The sequence below is a fragment of the Labrus bergylta genome, chromosome 3 (assembly GCF_963930695.1).
Source record: "Labrus bergylta chromosome 3, fLabBer1.1, whole genome shotgun sequence".
Taxonomy (NCBI): domain Eukaryota; kingdom Metazoa; phylum Chordata; class Actinopteri; order Labriformes; family Labridae; genus Labrus; species Labrus bergylta.
The window spans coordinates 22,987,493-23,007,901 of NC_089197.1; the positions used below are offsets into that span (position 1 = coordinate 22,987,493).

At 39.1% G+C, this 20,409-nt stretch overlaps 2 protein-coding genes across 3 annotated transcripts; one reads left to right on the forward strand and one right to left on the reverse strand.

Annotated features, from left to right (window-relative positions):
* Window positions 1–544: 544 nt before the first annotated feature.
* Window positions 545–10,835, forward strand: slc38a7 (solute carrier family 38 member 7). The gene is made up of 12 exons (XM_020661130.3): window positions 545–646; window positions 1,666–2,111; window positions 3,101–3,154; window positions 4,280–4,424; window positions 4,908–5,049; window positions 5,141–5,239; window positions 5,385–5,442; window positions 5,536–5,650; window positions 6,162–6,309; window positions 6,932–7,131; window positions 8,454–8,505; window positions 8,734–10,835. The coding sequence occupies exons 2-12, from the start codon at window positions 1,857–1,859 to the stop codon at window positions 8,834–8,836; spliced, it is 1,371 nt and encodes a 456-aa protein (XP_020516786.2). The 5' UTR covers window positions 545–646; window positions 1,666–1,856; the 3' UTR covers window positions 8,837–10,835.
* Window positions 10,836–10,973: 138 nt separating this feature from the next.
* On the reverse strand, window positions 10,974–19,264 carry si:ch211-122f10.4 (Cathepsin A-like protein). Of its 2 annotated transcripts, none has more exons than XM_020661114.3 (11): window positions 18,955–19,264; window positions 15,458–15,569; window positions 15,237–15,374; window positions 14,996–15,154; window positions 14,674–14,765; window positions 14,101–14,185; window positions 13,855–14,007; window positions 13,632–13,780; window positions 11,970–12,132; window positions 11,786–11,875; window positions 10,974–11,681 (listed from the first exon to the last, which is right to left on the reverse strand). In XM_020661114.3, exons 1-11 carry the CDS (start codon window positions 19,122–19,124, stop codon window positions 11,598–11,600), a joined length of 1,395 nt encoding a protein of 464 aa, XP_020516770.1. In that variant the 5' UTR covers window positions 19,125–19,264; the 3' UTR covers window positions 10,974–11,597. The 2 variants fall into 2 exon arrangements, with proteins under 2 accessions (XP_020516770.1, XP_020516777.1); XM_020661121.3 differs by having other exon boundaries at window positions 13,632–13,777; window positions 18,955–19,263.
* Window positions 19,265–20,409: the final 1,145 nt, after the last annotated feature.

Genomic DNA, 20,409 nt, shown 5'->3' on the forward strand with positions numbered 1-20,409 from the left:
TTTTTTGTACCTCCATAAAATGTCAATCTAGCTGATTTTAATTGATAGACTTCATAATTAGAATAATAATAATAATGGGAGATGTCTTAATGCTCATCTTCAAAACTTGTAATGTAATAGATTTTCTTTTAGTAAAACATAAGCGATGATTTTGAGAAATGCTCCTCATTCAAATTTACAAGAGTACATCTGGAGCTGAGCCTCAAAATCCCACTGAGTCATGGACACACAGAAAGCCCACCACCACTTGAGACACTCATGATTTGTGCTCAGATATAAGACCATCATTTATATTTCTTAGTATGAAAAAAGTGAATGAGGTGGGATTTGCTCCAAAGATGAGTTACTGATCCTTTGTATATAATTTTTATTATAAGATTGTATTCAGATGCTAAAGCCAGACATTAGACATTAAATACATAGGCTGCTGGTCTTTTTTTTTTTTTAAACCAATGACACACAAGGGTCTTCCCTCTTAGAAATAGAGTGCCATTACAAACAACTACAATACCCACAATTCTAAACAACCGGAAGAACAACCAGAACTCCAGTCACGTGACAAAGTGTCACATGATCCTTTGCTTTGTAAGCGCTGGCCAAACAGACAGTGGTCACCTGCGCTGGAGGAGGCTGAGTAACTCTCAAGGTACAGTTTCTAATTATCAGCACTTTTTTTTTTTTTTTTTTTTACCTTGACGAGATTACAGCGGATATAAAATGTATAGAAATGTTTATATATGTGTTTTATTTGGTGTGAAATGAGCGTGGTTGTATTTTGTGATCAGCTAGGTGTAACCTTTTCGAGCTAGCTATTGTAGGAAACAAAAGCCAAAAGCTTTGGCTGCGTTGACAGATGTTATTGTTACGTAAAAGAAAAGAAAAGCAACAATCTAATGACATTTAAAGACGGAGTGGTTAAACAGTACGTTTGTATGCACCTGAATGAGTGTTTAAAATAGGCTAGATTAAGTTAAACGAGGTCAGGTCTTCATCCTATATTAACTTCAGCTGTAGTTCTTCTACATTATCTTTCTGCATTATTAAAGCTTCTTATGGATTTAACAGGAGATCATTTATGTCAGCGTTGACGGTGAACTCTGTGCAGTGTGCCTGTTTGATTTGAGGATGTCTCCATTACTAGTCCTTGTTGCACTTTTGAGTTGAAACTGCCTTACAAGCTGCCATAGTCTTTGCTGGTTGAAGGAATGCACTCCTCAGTCCTCACACATCTACACTGGTAATGTATCAGGTCAGGACTCGCTCCTCACTGTGGGTGTTTGCTATTTGAAGATAAGATAGAAATAAACGAAAACTTATCTTCAAGGAACCACAGGTGCTTCAAGACTCTACAGAGAAACTTTGATATTCCCAAAATGACATTGTGGGCCAATGGCTTGATTTCATCAAAAAAGTAAATGCCCACCCGTTTACCATAGATGAGAAGGATGGGCTATGTAATCAGTTGATGTGTTTTCATGGATGGAAACAAAATTGACGATTAAGCTTGGGACTACTGGTTCTGCAAGAAAACACTGGAAACGTTTTAAAGATGCTCTCCTCACATGTGTTTACAACGTAGGCTTAATTCATAGGAGCACTTTATTTGTTTAGTTTTTTTGTTCCGTGCAAGAACATCCAAATGTAAACTAAAATATTTCATTACAGATACCTGCATGGCTCCACCATCAGACTGACGCTGGTGATAACTTTGAGAAACATCAGCTACCTCCTGAGGACCGAACATATCAACTGCCATTGACTTTTTCATCAACTTACTCCACTTGGATTCAGAAAGTTTGACACTCATTTTCTGGGGTCTGTAAGGCTGAGCAGACCGAGCTTCAGCCTGTGGACTCATGGCGATCAATGCCGATGCGGAAGACTGGGCGGGAGTTGGGAGTCATGACTCTGGAGAACGGGCCTGGCTCTTGCAGAGCCCCAGTGTGGATTCTATCCCAAATCCTGAGATGGAAAGAACAAGGAGCGGGGGGGTGTCTTCCTTTGGAGCAGTGTTTATTGTAGTGAATGCTGCCCTGGGAGCTGGTCTACTAAATTTCCCTGCGGCCTTCAACATGGCGGGAGGAGTAACTGCAGGAGTGATGCTACAAATGGTGAGGACACTATATATTCCCCCGTCCACAGGTTGTATTTCACCTCCAAACGGCCTCTTCCATTGTTTGTATTTGTTGTAATCACTCAGTTTGCGAGTGAGAGTAAGAAACCGCAGGATAATTCTGCTCCCATAAAAACCGTGTGAATGATCAACACTTTGTTATCTTGAGACCTGGCTGGTAAATTTGACAAACTTGATAGTTTTTTTTTTTTTTCAAATGAGTCGCTGAAGGGTCTTCTTGAGTGATGATTCATATAGGGCGATAAATCTAGATTTTCTAGATAAAGATTTGTGGACAATCGTGATTTTTCAAAAATTAAAATTAAAATGTTCTCTTCAACTTACTCCTCCCCTCCCCTTCGGGCCCCCGTAGTACACATCCTCCCCGCTCATTTACTTCCTACAGAGTGCCCCCAGGTATGTGGTAACTAAGTGCAAGTATTTTGCTGAAGTTTCTTGGCCTCATCTATACTTTTTTCTGTGCACTTAAACTGCATAGAGCTCTTTAAAAGCCAGGTTTACAGTCTACACTTTAACTTTGAAGGAGAGATCCAGGTTTCTGTATTCATCCTCGAAGGGTAATTCAGTTTGCTTATGTTCAATTTCACTGATAAAATAAAAGCAAAACTTGCTTTTAGTAATTTCTGTCATTTCCAGTTCTTTTATAGAAGAAGAAAAAAAAAATCATAAATTGTGTTTGGTGTGGAAAAGTCTGAGTCTTATTTTTAGACCATCCCGGCATATATCAGAAACATACATGCAAGGACAGATATACAGATATTCATTAATGTGCACATATTGGTATATAATTTGTAAACTGGTATATTGGTCAGGCTCTAATTTCAGTCAGAGTCTGGCTTTCATAGTAGGAAAACACCACTTTTCACTAGATGTTTAAGCAGGAAACTGCTCACTGATCGAACGTATACACAATCTATACAAAGGATAAGAAACTGTCATGTGACGTTTCCTGTTTCTGTGTTTCAGTTCATGCTGATCTTCATCATTACTGGACTGGTGATCCTCGGATACTGCTCAAAGGTTTGTGTCGGATTCTGCCGTGCCTAAAGTTTTAATTTACGTCTTTAATTTACTTCTTCACTTGTTTCTTTTAACATTTCATCCACTGTGTCCTTTAGCCTTCTATTTCAGACTCGTTTTCAACCAATTCAGCATTTTCTATGCTAAGCACTGGTGACATAATTGGAACAGTCTTGTGTAATGAGTGGTTTTAGCTAGTGTGTTGCAAAAATGCTCACACTTTCACTTCCTGGTGGCTCAGACTCAGTGCATCTTTCAATATCATTGGGAAAAATAAACAGGACTCCATCCATTGTTTTGAACAAAAAAACAAAAACATCTGATTAATTTATTTCTCTGTAAAATACATCCACAGTTTGAACTTTGTCCTGAAGCATTGGGGAATGGCTGACTCCGCAAGTGGCTGGACTTAACGGCCTAAGGCTAAAACTTTTTTTTGTAACCAGACCTTAAACAAAGATATCAACCCGGCTCCTTCTGTGGGTTAACTTGAGACACACCTGCTCGGATTTTGAGAGTGGCCATATGACCCTGAATCACTTTACAAATAGCTAAATAATGTCAGTATTCTCATTTTACCAGCCTGAAATATCATAAGCAACACAATGCCAGAAAACAAATACACTGGCAATTATTATACTCTAAAGTTCTCTTTTATTTGAGCTGGTGTTTTAAAGTTCACCACTGCACTGTTACAATATAAGCTTTACAAGTCTGAAGTCACATGAGCTTTACAAGCAGAACGCTGTGCTTGGTTTTTGCAATAGTTTGCAAAAATAAACAGCTGAATGAAGCTGCTGTGGGAGACTGGTGACAAAATAGGTAGCTGATCATAAGAGCGCTGTTTCTGGTAGATTTCTGTTTTTAAGACCCAGTGTCAGACTGTTGTGTGATTCTGAATCTGATATCCCTTTTCACAATGTGTTAATGTCCCATTTCACAGTGACAAACCTGACAGTGACTGATCAACCCAAGTGTTAATATTCATAAACTTGACTGTATAAAATGAAGCCTACACCGTCACACTGCACCTCACTAATGCACAATCAACTCTAGGGACAATAAGCATACATTTCTACTTAAAGACACACTTCCACTTCTGAATCTTCTTCCTGGTTTCTGCAGGTCAGTAATGAAAGCACTTATCAGGAAGTAGTTCGAGCTTCTTGTGGGAAAGTCACAGGAGTCATATGTGAAGTGGCGATTGCTGTCTACACCTTTGGGACTTGTATTGCTTTCTTTATTGTCATTGGAGACCAGCTGGATCGCTGTAAGTATCTCTACAATACAACTGTTCATAACAGCAACTTTTGTTCTGCCTCATTTTATCCGTTTTTTACTCTCATTGGACTCAGTTTAGATTTTCTGTAACAATTAAAACATGCTTCTAATAAGAGCTTAGCTTTGAGTCTGCTAATCTTATTGTTCCATCACCTACATTCACATAGTCATACATTTGAGTCCTATGTGCATTGATCTTAGGAAGTTGTGGTGCATAATAGGACTCTGCCATCATTGATGGGTGCAAAGAGCATCATGGATGTCACCAGTCAGTAAATGTGTCTCATGTGACAAACTCTGACAGTGCAGAATTATTATATTTTTTTAAGTGAACTGAATGGATTCTGACTTCAATTATTTTAATTGCTTAATTCCCTCCCAGTTTAAACCAGTTTGTCTTTGTTTCTTTGTCATTTTCAAAGTTTTTCAAATTCCTGTTTTCTTCTTTTTTTTTTAAATCCCCTTTTTGCAGTGATAGCAGCAGCGGGACATGAGGGTGACACAGTCGGTGATCTGTGGTACACCGACCGCAAGTTTACCATTGTTGTTACTGCAGTCCTGATTATTTTGCCTCTCTCGATTCCCAAAGAGATTGGCTTTCAGAAGTATGCCAGGTACAAATCTTAAACTTACTTTCTCATTTAGGATGAAAATAAAACAACCCTGTTTTTACGATCATGTCTGAGTTGGTGTTGCTCTTTGCAGTATGCTGAGTGTGATGGGAACCTGGTATGTTACCATCGTGGTCATCATAAAGTACATCTGGCCAGATAGAGAGATTACTCCGGGCTACATTCCCACCAGGTGAACACAACCCACCTGTTATGAAGTGAACAGCATTATAAAGCTTACAGCTTTTACTAATCATTTGAGCCTCATTAAGGCAGCAACATCTGCACCCTTGTCACCATGCTTTGCTTGAGCCGCTTATTTTTCGTGTTTGTTTCAGTGCTTCTTCCTGGACTGCAGTTTTCAATGCAATGCCCACCATATGCTTTGGTTTCCAGGTATCTCTTCTTTAGGTTTCATACAGTTCTAATAACTTTTCTTTGAACAGAGTCGAGCATTAATCAGATACATGTGTCTGTCTCTCTCTTCAGTGCCATGTGAGCTGTGTGCCGGTGTTTGACAGCATGAGCAAAAAGGAAATCAAACCCTGGGGAGTTGTAGTCACTCTAAGCATGATAATCTGTCTCTTCGTTTACACAGGAACAGGTAGGGTTGTGCACTTGTTTATTAAGTGTTTAAATATATAAGGGCTGTAAAACAAGGATTAAAAAAAAAAGAAGCAATTCATAGCTGAATTTAAATAGTTACGGTAATCACGATTAATCACATTTTTAAACGCTTGTTTGAGATTCCATTACGCCTAAAAGGACAAAGTGACAGGTGATTAATGCTACTAAAAAGATCAATGCTTTCATTTCAGACCTTAAATACATCACAGTTAACGCTGACAGCCCTTATATATATATACACACACACACACACACACACGTTATAAATGTCCTAATAACCTGTTTGATTAATTTCACATTACTTGTGAATAGATTTTATTTTATTATAAAACATTATACAGTCATAATAAACCACCCTATGTACGGATGTTGATGAATGATTAACATGTGATTGTCTCAATGTTTCAGTGTTTTAATGTCAGTTTAAATGAGGAGAGAAAAAAACTCTTATTCTGTGTCTACATCACATCTACCTTTTGTTCCATCAGGTGTCTGTGGCTTCCTGACATTCGGCTCTAATGTCAGCCAGGATGTGTTGATGTCTTACCCTCCTGATGATATCGCTGTGGCCATTGCAAGAGCTTTCATTGTCGTCTGTGTCATCACCTCTTACCCCATTTTACACTTCTGTGGCAGGTAAGATTTCCACTATTCTTCTCTTCCCCAGCAAACTCTTTGTCTCTCACTCATTTTAAAATTGCACAGACCTAAAATGAGTGATGTGTGCATGTTCATGTCAGTGCTCGTCTCTTTTACATGTACGTACTTTCTCTTTGCCACCTCATACAGTTATCATATCAGTTTCTAGTTTAGGCAGATGATACTCAGATTAATTTAACTGTCAACCTGTTTAACTGATTCATGACATCTACAACTGTATGTTTTGTTTCAAAATGTCCTGCAATTAATTTAGATATTAAGATTAGGTCAAGATGGTGCTAATGCAGAGATTTAATGGTCTTGGTTCTCCAATTCGTTAACTCTACATTGGGAAATTCTTAGTAGCATTTTCAATCAAAACCTCAATGTAGATATTTAATCAGTACAGTAGTTCAATCAAACTTCCATCAGCAGAAACATTTCTCTCTTTAAGAAATCTGGAAACTTCTGTTCATGCCTTCACAACCTTCTGATCAGACTGTTGTGTTTCCCTGCTCTGCATCAAAGATACAAATAGGCCCTGATTTGTGCATATTTTACTATGCAGTCAATGCAACATTTCCTCACTGCACTCTGGTGTGTTTGTGTGTCTTTTCAGGGCAGTTATTGAAGGACTCTGGCTGCGTTTCCAAGGTGAGCAGGTAGAGGTGTGTGTGCGACGTGAACAGAGGAGGAGGATCCTGCAGACGCTGGTGTGGTTTGTCGTCACCCTGGTCCTTGCACTCTTCATCCCAGATATCGGTCGGGTGATCTCCCTGATTGGAGGATTAGCAGCCTGTTTCATCTTTGTCTTCCCAGGTGACACTTCTCTCACTGTAAAGCCTGGCTCAGACTACAGGATAATTGTTACGATTTGAGGTCTGCTGTCAAGATGGCTTGGAACCTAGTATCTTCCTGGTTTATCTTGTAGTGTGAGTGGTATAAAGAGCCAATCTTTACATAACTGATCTGCTCGGAGATCGCCGGGGACACCCAGATTTATATCAAACATGCCTGAGATTTAGGATTTAAAATCTTGACGATTAAGTCATGAAAGGGTCTGGCAGAAATCTTGTGTGACGGCAATAATCACGAGAGAAAAGGGAGGATAGTTATAAGTGGACAGTTGTGGCGACTGGCAGCAAGAGGCAGCCCACACAGGTTAGCCAGACAACTTTAATGCATATGACGGTTACAATCTTACATCAAACTCTTGCTGAAGAACAGACAATGTTGTCCACCCCTCCCCACCCATTTCTTCACTTAAACTTGTTTAAAGGGGACATATTATGAAAAATCCACTTCGACAGTGTGTTTGAACATATATTTGGGTAACCTGAATCTACCGACCCAGAAAATGTGAAATAAACCCATCCAGTTCTTGTTAGTAGTCTGCATAAGTCTTACAACACAGATAAAAGTGCTCCATTTCAAATTTGCTCTCCTTGTGACATCACTAGCTGGATTCTGGTTAAAAAAAACAAAAACCTCCCCTCCCTGATATCTTGACCCATGGATTTCACCCTCAGCCTAGAACAAAACTCTTGCGAAGGTCTGCCATTGTATTCTCGCTACAGAGGAGTGATGTCTACCGGGAAAACTCAGGGGGGGGGGGGGGGGGGGGGCTCATAGCATTTAAAGAGACACACACACCAAAACTGAGCGTTCTGAGAGAGCTGGTTTATACAGGGTCACAAACCTCCTCTGGTGCTTCATTCATATTATATTTTGACCAAAGCACAACACAGATGTTTCATTTAGACCACAGGGGACTGTTTGAAAAGGTGGAAAAGGGGGAGAATATGTCCTCTTAAAAAAAGAAAATGGTTTTGTCCTCTCTACACAGACCATTGTAATCGCAAATTTAACTGCTGCTCCATTGTTTACATGAGGTCATGTGAAGTGGTGCGTTCGTCTGTTGGGAACGATAATCTAAGTAAAATCCTGTAGTATCTGATGTGCCATGATTTTCATATCTTGTAGTGTGTGCATGTGTATGATTATGGAGACAAATATCTGTTAAGATTCTCCTTATGTGTGTTTGGATTTTAAAACTCCTACCTGAGCAAGGCCTAAGCAAGGTTCAGATCTCTGTAAAATCTTTATGTCACATCGTAATGTCTGTCTCTTTAACTTTACAGGTTTGTGTTTGATTCAAGCAAAGTTGGCAGAGACGGACAACCGATCTGCAAGGTGAGTAGCAGATTATTCTTGCATGTCCTCTGTGTTATTTGGTAAATTTTAATTAATGACTGTTGATGAAGAAAAAGAATAAGAGGAACCTAACCACATCACAAATCCTGAGTTGGCCGATCTGTTTTCTTTAGAGATGTTTGATGTCAATATACATTTTTAAAATGTAGATTTGACTAGACATATTTTCTTGATTACATGTTTTTCTTGTTGATCTCTCTGGTTCAGCTGGCATGGATTGGTGGGCATGGGCATTGTCATGGTTACAATTGGAACTTTCGTCTTTGGCCTCACTACAACCAACTCCATCTATCAGGACGTCGTCAGCTAAAAGGAACATTTTCAGCATAGCCAGCAGAGTCTACGTTGAAGACGGGTGGGGGGGGTGTTTGACCCTGTGCTGCTATTTTTGAACTGATGAAGAAAGAGAAGCATTTCATGACACTCATTAAACAAACAGGTCATCTACATCATAACACCTGCCTGCTCCACAGCTCTTTACTCTGTCAGGTAGTCGGAGACGACTCACAATGCCAAGTGACTTTAGACACTTTGCCTTTAACTTTATGTAAAGTTTTATTGCATGTTTTTTTTTAATGTTTTAGTGATGTTCTTTTTTTACTTGAAGTAAAAACAGTTTTTGATGTTTAGTCACTCCTCAGAGGCACAGAATGACTTCCTCCATGTTGACCCTGTGCAGGCAACATATTCCTGATTTATATATGGAGCTGAGGACTTTATATCTTACAAAGTCTACGTCAAAATGATTTTAATCGTTACATACCAACTGTACATTCAACTTGCATGTTGACTAAAAACCTTTCTTTACATTAACATGCTGTGGCTCTCAGGTCTACTTCAGGTCCAGGCTTTATGTTTCAAACGCATATAGTTCATCAACAAATCATGAATTTGTCTCTAATATAAAAGAACAATTAATTGATAGATATGCACACATACAGTACATAGAGCTGTAGATAACAGCAGCATTACTGGTGGATGTGTTATTTGCATGACAGCAATTCAAGTGTTTAATTTTTATGCTAATAAGTACCTCAAAACAAGTTGAAAAAGTGAGATTTGGGGCAAAGGAGTGTGCTAGTATTTCATTTTTATATACATTTTGGAACTCATTTGAGATATTGTTTTCTTGGTGACTCATCAGTTTTCATACTTTAAAGTCACATGTGCTATGGTGATTAGTTGTCTTTGAGGTAAATCATTTGAGTAAGACATGTACAAAGTTAAGTTCTTGTGGGCCTGAATGCCTTCTAAGAAGATTCATTTTGTTAATATTGTACAAAATAGTTGACAGACAGGCTTAAAACTAAAGCAGCAAGCCTCCCAAAACACTATGCCTGGTTGTGCAGTGTGTCCGACATGAGCAGCACCACAAAGCACACGAACTCTTGAGGGGCAACAAAGAGGGTTGGAAAATGATAGTTTGTGAATGTAAGAGAAAAATGGATGTTCAAACTGCACAAAATGGTTTTCATATAATTTACAGACAACTGTTTGTCTGGTTGGCAGACAAGAGACAGCTTGACTGTCATTGGTGTCAAAACTCTTGGTGTGGGGTTTTATTTACTTGAATCACTTCCTTGTATCTCACTCCAATAAGTTAAAAAACCAAAGTGAGCTTTATGCGAGTCCTTTCCCATTTAGCTCTAATTAAACATGTTCAAAACACACATGGATTAATCAGACTGAAAGTTAAACAGCAAATTCCCCTTTAAAGCAGCTGAAGTTTAAAATGATAAAGTGTACTGAATTGATTGACATTTGTTTAATCTCCAAATCTTATTCTGGCTTGGATAAGAATGATCTATTCCACATCAATTAACTGAAGCCAGATTGAATACTTGTCTCTGGATTTTACTGTTTATCTGAGTTATGAAATCCTAAATTGTGAGGCTGTTTCATGTGAACACAAAAGACTGTAAAAGGGATTTCCACCCACCAAAAAGCAGTAACGTATTTAGTCAGACTGTTGGACCAAATACATGGAATATATTTTGAGGAAAGGAGCAAAAGCCAAAACAGTGAAGCTGTCTGAACAAAATGTTATTGTATTAACATTTATTTAAATCATTGTTGAAATGTTGATTGACGTTAATAGTTTAAGGTTGAGATGATTTTTTAAATACTGATGCTGCAGAAAATGTGATGGATTGACTGATTTAGACATCCGCTGTCTATTGATCAGAAATCATGTGTCCCTGCTGTCTCAGACAGAAAGTTAACATGTAAAATGTTCAAAGTACTTGTGGTTGAATGGAAATACTTGAACAAACTACCTGTGATATTCCAATAAATACAATCGAGGCATATGAATGAACCTGACATCTGTTTGTGACTGGCAGTTCAAACATTTAATAAAAAGACACAAGATACAATTTCACTGTTTAAATGAACCCAGTTGCCTTACATCATTTACTTCTGTTAATGAAAACAGCTCAACATCTGTACCAAGGACAAGAAACTTTGTTTGACAAGTACAGTGCAATCACAGTATATAGGTAAGGACATTTCTCAAGTATTTTATTCAGTACAATTAATATGAAACTGAATGGTGAGGTCAAAGGACTTTTTCAAATAGAGCTCTAACTTTCTCACATGAACCAACAAGGCAGCTGAGGTGTTTTTAAGGCTAATCAGAACTCAACAGGTGCTTCGAACTCCCCAAAAACTAGGCTCAGTCACAAATTCCTATACAAGGCCATGATAGATGCCCTACATCAAATGTATACATTTCTTTGTGCCTAAATGTTTTCAGACCTTCAACTTTGAGGTATTGGCTAAAACAAGGATGTTTAATCATACACCATTAGCCAAAGATAGTTGTAAACATCCAGAGCTGGAAGTGGCACTTTTATGTCACATAACATCCAAATAGAGGAAAGCCCATACAAGAGATTTGTCCTACTCTTTTTTTACTCAACAGATGCAGATGCAGTGACTTTATGAAGATATAATAATTAGTACTAACTGTCCCTTTCCCTTAAAAAAATCATCCTCCCTGAGAAAACAAAATGTACCATTTAACAAGTGATGAGTGCAGGTATACATCATACAGCGATCTCTTTCGAGGCTCAGTAGGGGCCATTTGTTATGAAAGACTGGAACATGTGGAAAGCTGGACTTGGAGCCCACTGAGGAACCATGTGACCTGCACCCTGAAACACAGAACAGTGGAGCGTCACAATAATGCCAACACATCATTGTAAAACAAAACAACTACGCTTTAATGACAGACACAAAACAACATGATACTAGTTACCTTGACTGTCAAGAACGTAATGTTGCCAAACTGTTGGTAGAAACCAGCAATCTGGTCATCATGCAGCCAGGGCTGGTACTTGGTGGTTGCCTGAGAACATTTATTGGTTGTATAAGAAGTTTATCTAGTTGTACTTTTGAGATTTAAAAAAATATACGTATTTTATCAATATGAAAGTTCCTACCATCAGGCCAAGGTCTTCAACAAACCACTGGTCTCCTAGGAAGTTGCATGCCATGTCAGTGTCTCCATTGTAGACGAGAGAGCGCAGGCCCAGAGAGAGCAGCTTGAGGTACACACTCTTCACTGACGGGTACAGGTTTGTGTACTGTGCTCCAACAACATCACTACAATGTACAAAAGAGTGCAAATGATCATGTGCTACATGTGTATCACATACTACCTAAATGCAATGACAGATACAAAGACAGCGGCCAATGAATGGTGCCTGAATTATAAAGCACAACATACCGGTACTTCAAAAACAATTTTTTTTTAAACATCAGTTATCATTAGTAGAATTTACCACCATGTCTCTTCTGTCTTTATTGTAAAATAATAGATTCAGCTTAAGCTGCTTTGTTTTTTGGAAAGAAACACCCAACAAGCTTAAATGAGGGAATCATGCACCATATTTATACTAGCAGGTCTGCATTCATGTTTTGGCTCAAAACACTGCCATGCAGCCTCACAGAGGTCTAACTATTGCTGTAGACTCTCTTACCAACACATTAAGTTATTTTATAAGGAACTGAAGTAAATCGATTTACTGCCTGTTTCTATTGTGCTTCAATTAAATGAGCATTGACATACATGTCGGGACACTGAAGATGCTATAGATTGATCATTGCCATCAACTTTTGGGTCTAACATTTTTCTAAATCTTTCCATAAAAAGTTCTCTTTTAAAGTCATGGTCTGGACTAATTAACTGTTTAATCTGTACTAAACCATCGGACCTGAAGCACAACTTTTTTTTTTTTTTTAACTACATTTAAACTAAACTTTATGCCCAACACTAGTTTGCGACTCCATAAACACACACACACACACATATATATATATATATATATATTGTTTTCTAGTCTTTGTATCTGTGTTTGAAATGTACCTATGACACCTGCTTTTCTCACCCTCTCCTCCTTATATCCCGCTATCACACCGTTTCTTGTATTTTGAGAGAACTGAGCTTTACCTCGACCAGTAAGAATTTTAAATCTGAGCTGGAATTGTGTCAGTAAAATAATTTTGAGTTGACCCAAAACCAAAGCAACTTTAAAACAGAACATTGCTAGCTGTGCAGGACATAATTGTGTCAGGATTCTGGTGGAGCCATCATATTGGGCTCTTCATTTATTTTCGGTGTCTTCAGATTGGACTGCGAGCTGCTATGATGGCTCTAAAGTGTGCTTTTTCTCGTAGTGATGTTCGACATAACTGCATTTGATGATCTTGAGGGTACTGACACAAACGAGGCATAGGCTACTGGTTTTACTCTGCCCGTGGGAAAAATGAATATATGAAAGTCAGAGTACTATCACTTGTAACAATTTAAAACTGCATTGGTCTGTGACTCCCTGGCCACTGGAATTGCTACAATAAAGACAAGAAAATCTGCTTTGTTTTGAACAGACTACCGTAAAAGCATCATTTGCAGTGCTGTTTGAAATAGAAATGCTCTTTAAAATAAACTATACTATTGTCTGGACTGGACAGCACCTGGGACTGGATTCAGACCAGAGTCTGCCATTTGGTGATGACTGCTATAAAGCATTAAGAGAAAAAAAATATTTGGATGAAAAGATAATTTTGAGGACTTCATAGGTGTTGCTTTTGTTCAGAGATACCTGCAGATGTCCCATGGTGGCAGCGTATCTGGGATGTGTAAAGCTTTCCTCACATCGCCTCTCCTCAGCCAGTTCCCCTGAGCCGTGCTGTTGATGCAAGGAGGGACCTCTCCCAGAAGCATGGAGGAACGGCCTGGTTCTGAAAACTTCTTTTAAAGATTTGTTTCCATTAACAAACAGGTATATGGGCCCACAGCACTTTTAAGCAGCAGGAAACACTCACCTTAAGGATGTGTGGATGTCTCCTAAAGTTCTTGAACACATGATTCATGGCCCTCTCATAGCCTTGGTGGGAACTTCTGCCACCCTCACAATCCAAGTACAGAGCATACTCATTAAGGCCGCTGTCGTACACAATACCAAAGGCGATATTCACCTGAGGGAGACAAGGAAAGTTCAAACTGAGTGAGTCACCTGGTACCATCAAGTAAAGGGCTCAGCAAATTTCTCAGGAACTAGAGCACCATACCATGGTTTTGCAAGTCTCCGAACTGGAGTTGTAAAAGTTACAGCCTTCTTTGTCACAGCAATTTGTGTTCAGATCACGCCACAATCTGTACATAAAAAAAAAAATATATATATATATATTACACCTTAACAATATTTAAACTGAATTAGCATTTCATTACTTTTTCAGCTTTGAAACAATATTTTAATATCTGCATTTTGGTTCAAGACGGTAGCATGAGCATTAGTACCGTTCGTGATGCGCCTGTCTATCAAACATACAGAGAAGGACTCGGAGGTAAACATTTAAGTATCTGCTCCTACAATCTGACAGTGAATACACGTTTTTTTTTTTCAGACTACAAATATATATACTTTTCATTCACATATGCAAGTTAATAATTTCTATAAACTCATGAAACATTGCAGAGAGCAACATTTGAAGTGTTGCAACATATCGAGAGTGCAGCCAGAAAGTATCATCTGCATGTTGTGTGCATTTTTTCCGAAAGATTAAGAGGAAAACACTTGGGACTATGGACAAAACTGCTCTTCAACAAACATATTCCCCAACAACAAAATAGGAGCCACTTACTCTTCTCCAAAGAGACCGTGATAGTAACCAAAGTAAATCAAAGTTTGGTCATTCAGAGCAAAGCTGCTGAGACCATTTCCCACTGCAAAGCCCTAAAAAAAAAAAAAAAACAGAAAAGAAAAGAAAATCAAGGACATATTAAATATTCATGTTGTCAGCTAAAATAAGAGCCTACTTTACAGTGAGGGTCTTAACTGAATTTCACAAAAGTGCCTGAAGGGTAAAGAGTCACTACAAGTGCAGAAACTGCATGCTTGTGGTTGCATTGACAGATGAGCAAAAACCATCTGAGCCACAAAATGATCACCCAAAAACATCTCACCTTGAAGTTGATTTTGGCAGCTCCAGTAGCCACGCGCAGGCTGAGGGTTGGTGCATAAATTCCACCATAGCTTTCCCCAAAGATGTAGAACTGGTTTTGAGTGAAATTTGGGAACTTTGCGAAGAAACTCTGCAAGGCTTTGTAATTATCATCTGCAACCTATCAGAGGAACACATGAGACTTATAATTAAGTAAGCTTTTCTTTACTTATCAAAGTTTGTCAGTCAATCACTGAACTCACCTGGTCATCATCAGTGGCATACTTTTGGTCATCAGAGTATGAATATCCAACTCCTGCAGGTGATTCTACATACAGCAAATTGGCAATCTTGTTCCAGCTGAATTTGTTCTCGTACAGAGTGGCCCCGTTGTCATTTACCTGAAAAGGAAAGTCAAAAGTTCATTTTCAGTCACTTTTAAACAGTGCACATGTTATGCCATTTACATAGTCAGTATGCTCACATGAAACGGTCCATTCTCTGACAAGAAACCATCCAGCGAGCTGCAGCCTGGCCCTCCATTCAGCCAGAGAACCAGAGGGTCTTTAGCTGGGTTCCCCTGAGAAGTCACAAACCTGCACGGGGACCAGGACCAAGGTTACATAGTAATATTTTAAAACATCACAATACTTCTACACAACACGCTCAAAATTAAAAAGGAGAAATAACTTTAGCCATATTTAAAACTTACTCAAAAGATGAGCACAATTGTTAGGATACATTTTAACACAGCAAACAATTAATGGCATGTTATGCCTATTAATAACATCAAAATTGCTAATTTAAAACAAAAGGTAACTAACACAAATCAGCATAATAATAACCATCATCAAGTGGCAATTATGCTCCTAAAACTGTTTATCAATCGCTATTGAACAACCAACGCAGAAGAAGAAGCAGGCACAAGAAAACAAGAAACGTAGTATAGCAAGATTACATAAGTGGAGCTATGGTGAGAATTTATGATCTAATAAATTGTAAGCCCCAACAAGTACGGTAAATTATCTTCAAGTTCTTCACAAATAGTTTCTTCAAAATTAAAAGGTTAATGGAGCTGTCAGTCAAACAAAGCCACACCCACATACAAAAGAGAAGAGGTCTAATCATGTCTCAATCACTAACACCTGTGTGGGTGTCCAGAGGCTTTAAAAGCTATGAGCCCATATTCATCAATAAAGGACCCTGGCTTCAAGTACTTGTAAAACATGTGCAAGCCTCATTAAGATGCAGAGAGAGACTGCCAATTATTAAACTGACCAGTCCATTAACATTATAGCTATAACTATAATGAAATGGGGAGCACAGATTACTTTAATTAGCCTATAGAAGTTGAGGAGCTTCGAGCTCCACTTTAACATATTTAGTGATAATAGATGTAAGGCTGATATTAAAAGTCCTGTGCCACTTAATTCTGTGTAGATTTTATTTTCCCCTCAACCACCCCAGTTCTAAATGAACCTAGATGTAACAAACCAACTTGCACAAGGCTACTGACGGTTCAAAATACATTAAAGAAACCTAAAAAAAATGCAGCATACCCAAGACTTTCCCTTTTCTCCTGTTGGACCGAACTCGTACTGAACCAAAGAGAGTTATGAACCGAACCATGTACCGCGACACCCCTGTTTAGAAAGTAATAGGCTACCGGGCTACATGAGTACTGCATGTCTACCAGAGTATTTTTAATTGGGTGACAAATTAGTCACGATGTAAATCGCAATCAATCGATGTGATCAAGTGCTATTACAGTTGACCACAAGGTGGTGATAGTGGTTAATCAGTAAAGCTATGAGACATGTAAAAGACAGACAGAGTTAAGATAGATGTAGACTAACTACATGTTACCGGCAAGAAACAACAGATTCGTAAACTGACAAAGGACTAAATATTCTTTTGCAAATGACGAACAAAACATGGTACCAGGAGGAAAATAAGCTGCGTGGTGGATTGTGAAAAGAGACATGGATGCTCTGAAGCCACCGGAGAGTTTGAAGCTCACGGGCAATGTCGACAGCAACTGGCGCACATTTAAGCAGCAGTTTCTTCTGTATATCGCGGCAATGGGACTGTAGATGACGCTGGATGCTAGAAAAGTAGCGTTACTGCTAACTATAGCAGGGCCACAAGCCATAGAAGTGTACAACACGTTTGTGTATGAAAGTCCGGATGATAAGGCCATGTTGGACATTGTGCTTTAACTTTGATGCACATTGCTCTCCAAAGAAGAACGAGACATACGAGAGATATATTTTTCGGTCTCGGATGCAGCAACGACATGAGCCTTTTGATAGCTTCCATACGGACTTAAGGCTAAAAGCACAGTCACTTTGCAACATTGAAGGACTCTATGATCAGGGACCAGATCGTTTGTGGCGTGGAGTATAAAAAAAGCTCAGAGAACGGCTACTGAGGGAATCGGAGTTGAAACTTGACGGAGCCATCACCATTTGCAAGGCAAGTCAGCTGTCTCCAATGCATGTGAGGACATTCAGCGAGAGAGAGAGAGAGAGAGAGGCGGGAACAGTCAACGTGGGTGACAGTGTGGCTGTTGATGCTGTCTCGGCGCCCACTGGAGGCAGTGTGAGTACGACAGATGAGGATGTTCAAAGCCATGTGAACATGATTTCTTCTGCTCTTCCTGTATCTGACACAAAGTCCAAACAAATAGCTGAAGAAACAGCAAAGGATACAGAGCTGCAAAGTGTCATTGAAAATATAAAAAAAAAAAATGGACAGCCTGTAGGTTCCTGTTTATCGTTTTATCACATCAGAGGTGAGCTGACTGTCATGAACGTTGCTCAAGCAAGACAGAATCGTTATTCCACAGAAGCTGAGACAGGACATCACCTGCCGAGCTGCTGGTGAACAGAAAGCTGCGTACAACACCGCCAAGCTACATCAAACAAAAGAGACGTCCAAAGCTGGAACGAAGACTGCAGCATCAGAAGATGAGGCAGAAGTCATTTTATGACAAAACTGCCAAGCAGCTTTCCCCACTGTCAACTGACCACAGTCAGGATTGAGGAACCTAATGGTTTGAAAAGTCTTTAGGCGAAACCGTCGCAGATTGTTAAAAAAAACGCAGGAGCTCAGTGAAGAAGACAGTGAGTCTCCTACAGACGACCTGTGGTGAGAAGATCTACAAGAGAAATCAAGAAACCTGATAAGACTGAACTTGTGATTTGAAAAAAAAGAAGTAATTAAAAGGTTATGTTCTTCAGTGTGTGAGCTAATGTTTTACAGACCTTTCAACCTGTTTTATGTTTATATAGAGGTTTGCAATGGCATGCCAAGTTTTCTAAATATTGATATGTTGCTACGACATGTTTTGGTAAGAATAGCACTGTTAACAAACCTGACACTTATTTTGTTCATACCCTGTTATGTTGCCTCAACAGGAAAGGGGATGTGGGGCGCAGTGGTTAGTGCACGCACCCCATGTGTGGAGGCTGTAGTCCTTCAAGCGGGCGGCCCAGGTTCAAATCCGGCCTGTGGCTCCTTTCCCACATGTCATTCCCTACTCTCTTTCTCCCTGATTTCTGACTGTATCCACGGTCCTATCGCTACAATAAAGGCCCAGAAAGCCCAAAAATAAATCTTTAAAAAAGAAAAAAAAAAGGAAAGGGGATGTGATGACCAAGTGCTGTTACAGATGACCACAAGGTGGTGATAGTGGTTGATCAGTAAAGCTATGAGACACGTTAAAGATGGACAGAGTTAAGAGTTAAGATAGATGTAGACTAACTACATGTTACCAGCAAGAAACAACAGATTCGTAAACTGACAAAGGACTAAAATATTCTTTTGCAAATGACGAACAAAACAGTCAAACAACAGCTTCAGTTGATTCACCGCCATGTTAAACATTTTAGCCTCGCCTACTTCACGACAAACAAAAGGTGGATATCGATAAGGCTTTATTGTGAGGTTACTCAAATCTAATCGGTTTCCGTGTCTTACCAGTAATGGAGAAACTTTCCGGGCCGAGCCTGCAGGTATCCAGACCACTGTCGATAGTTGGGTTTAAACGTCATGCCAGGCAGGTGAGTGACTTCATCAGGTGCGTACTGAGCCCGCGAGCCGTGCTGAAACAGGGCCAGCAAGCACACCAACAAACAACCGGCCAACATGACGGATTTTAACTCACTTCCAACTAAAATAAACCCCACACGACAGCGCGCTTGAAGGACGATGATCTCCGCAGCAACAACTTCCCTTCAACGTCCTGAAAGCTCTGAGTCCAAACTCAACCACACCGTCATATGACTGCTGCTGTGAGCCACGTGACCTGCACCTGACTCAATGCGGAAGTCGGACACACACTTTTCTTTATTGACACATTTCGATTCAACAAATATTTATTCAAAAACTTGTAGAGGATAAACCTAAAACATCAAAATACAAACTAAGACAAAGAACAAGCTTAATTAAACATAGTAAGACTGGTGGGGGGGGGGGGGGGGCTGTAGCCTATATAAAAAATACATTTAAAAATTCAAAATTTCAAAAATTATACATCAGGCAAATTAAATTTAGACAATAACCTGGAGCAAGGACAAAAACATACAAACATTTGGCACTAATCTTTCTTGCAAAGGAGTGGGACACAGTGCACTCTCCTAACATAATGACATCTATCCTTCTAATCATTTCTTGCATATGAGATTTAATTTGAATAAAAACTCATTTGGATTTTTCTTGAGAGTGATATTAAAACTGTGGAAAATGTTTTCTTCCATTGTGAACTTGTACGGGAATTTTGGCATTTCGGAGAGTGTAGTTAAACTCCAAAGAAGTCATTTTGCACCCTCTCAGTGTTATGTCGATTATGCAGGAGAAAAGTTTAGATTTCTTGGGGAATAATTCGATTTTGTAAGGTAAACATTTTATTCATAGATGTAAATATTTAAAGGTCAGACCCCACATCAACAGATGGAAGAATGAACTCAAGCTTTTTGCCAATAGTCTCTTCAATAGGCTATATTGAAAATACACACAGAAACTAGCTGCCTTACTGGATTTGTATGTTACTTGAATTAGACTCTCACACTTTATTTGTAAGTTTTGTTTATTGTGTTTCATACCATATCAGCGCTAGAGCTAATGTCAATTGTGGAAAACGTGCCTTAATGGTTGTCTGAATAGCCTATTGTACAATTAAAAAAAAAAGATTAACATCATGAAGACATGCATAGCCTAGAGTCCGTCAGGATTTATAAAGTTAATATAGGCTACATATCATGAAACACCAATAGAACAGGGCACTGAAATCATATTGTTGCGGCTTCATGCCCATGTTGGCAAATCAGTGGAAATGAAAAAGTGGACAAACTAGTCAAACAGGTAGGCCTCAGTACAGAAATTCGGAGGGTAATACCATTGACACATGGGGAGGTTATTTTAGCAAGATTACAG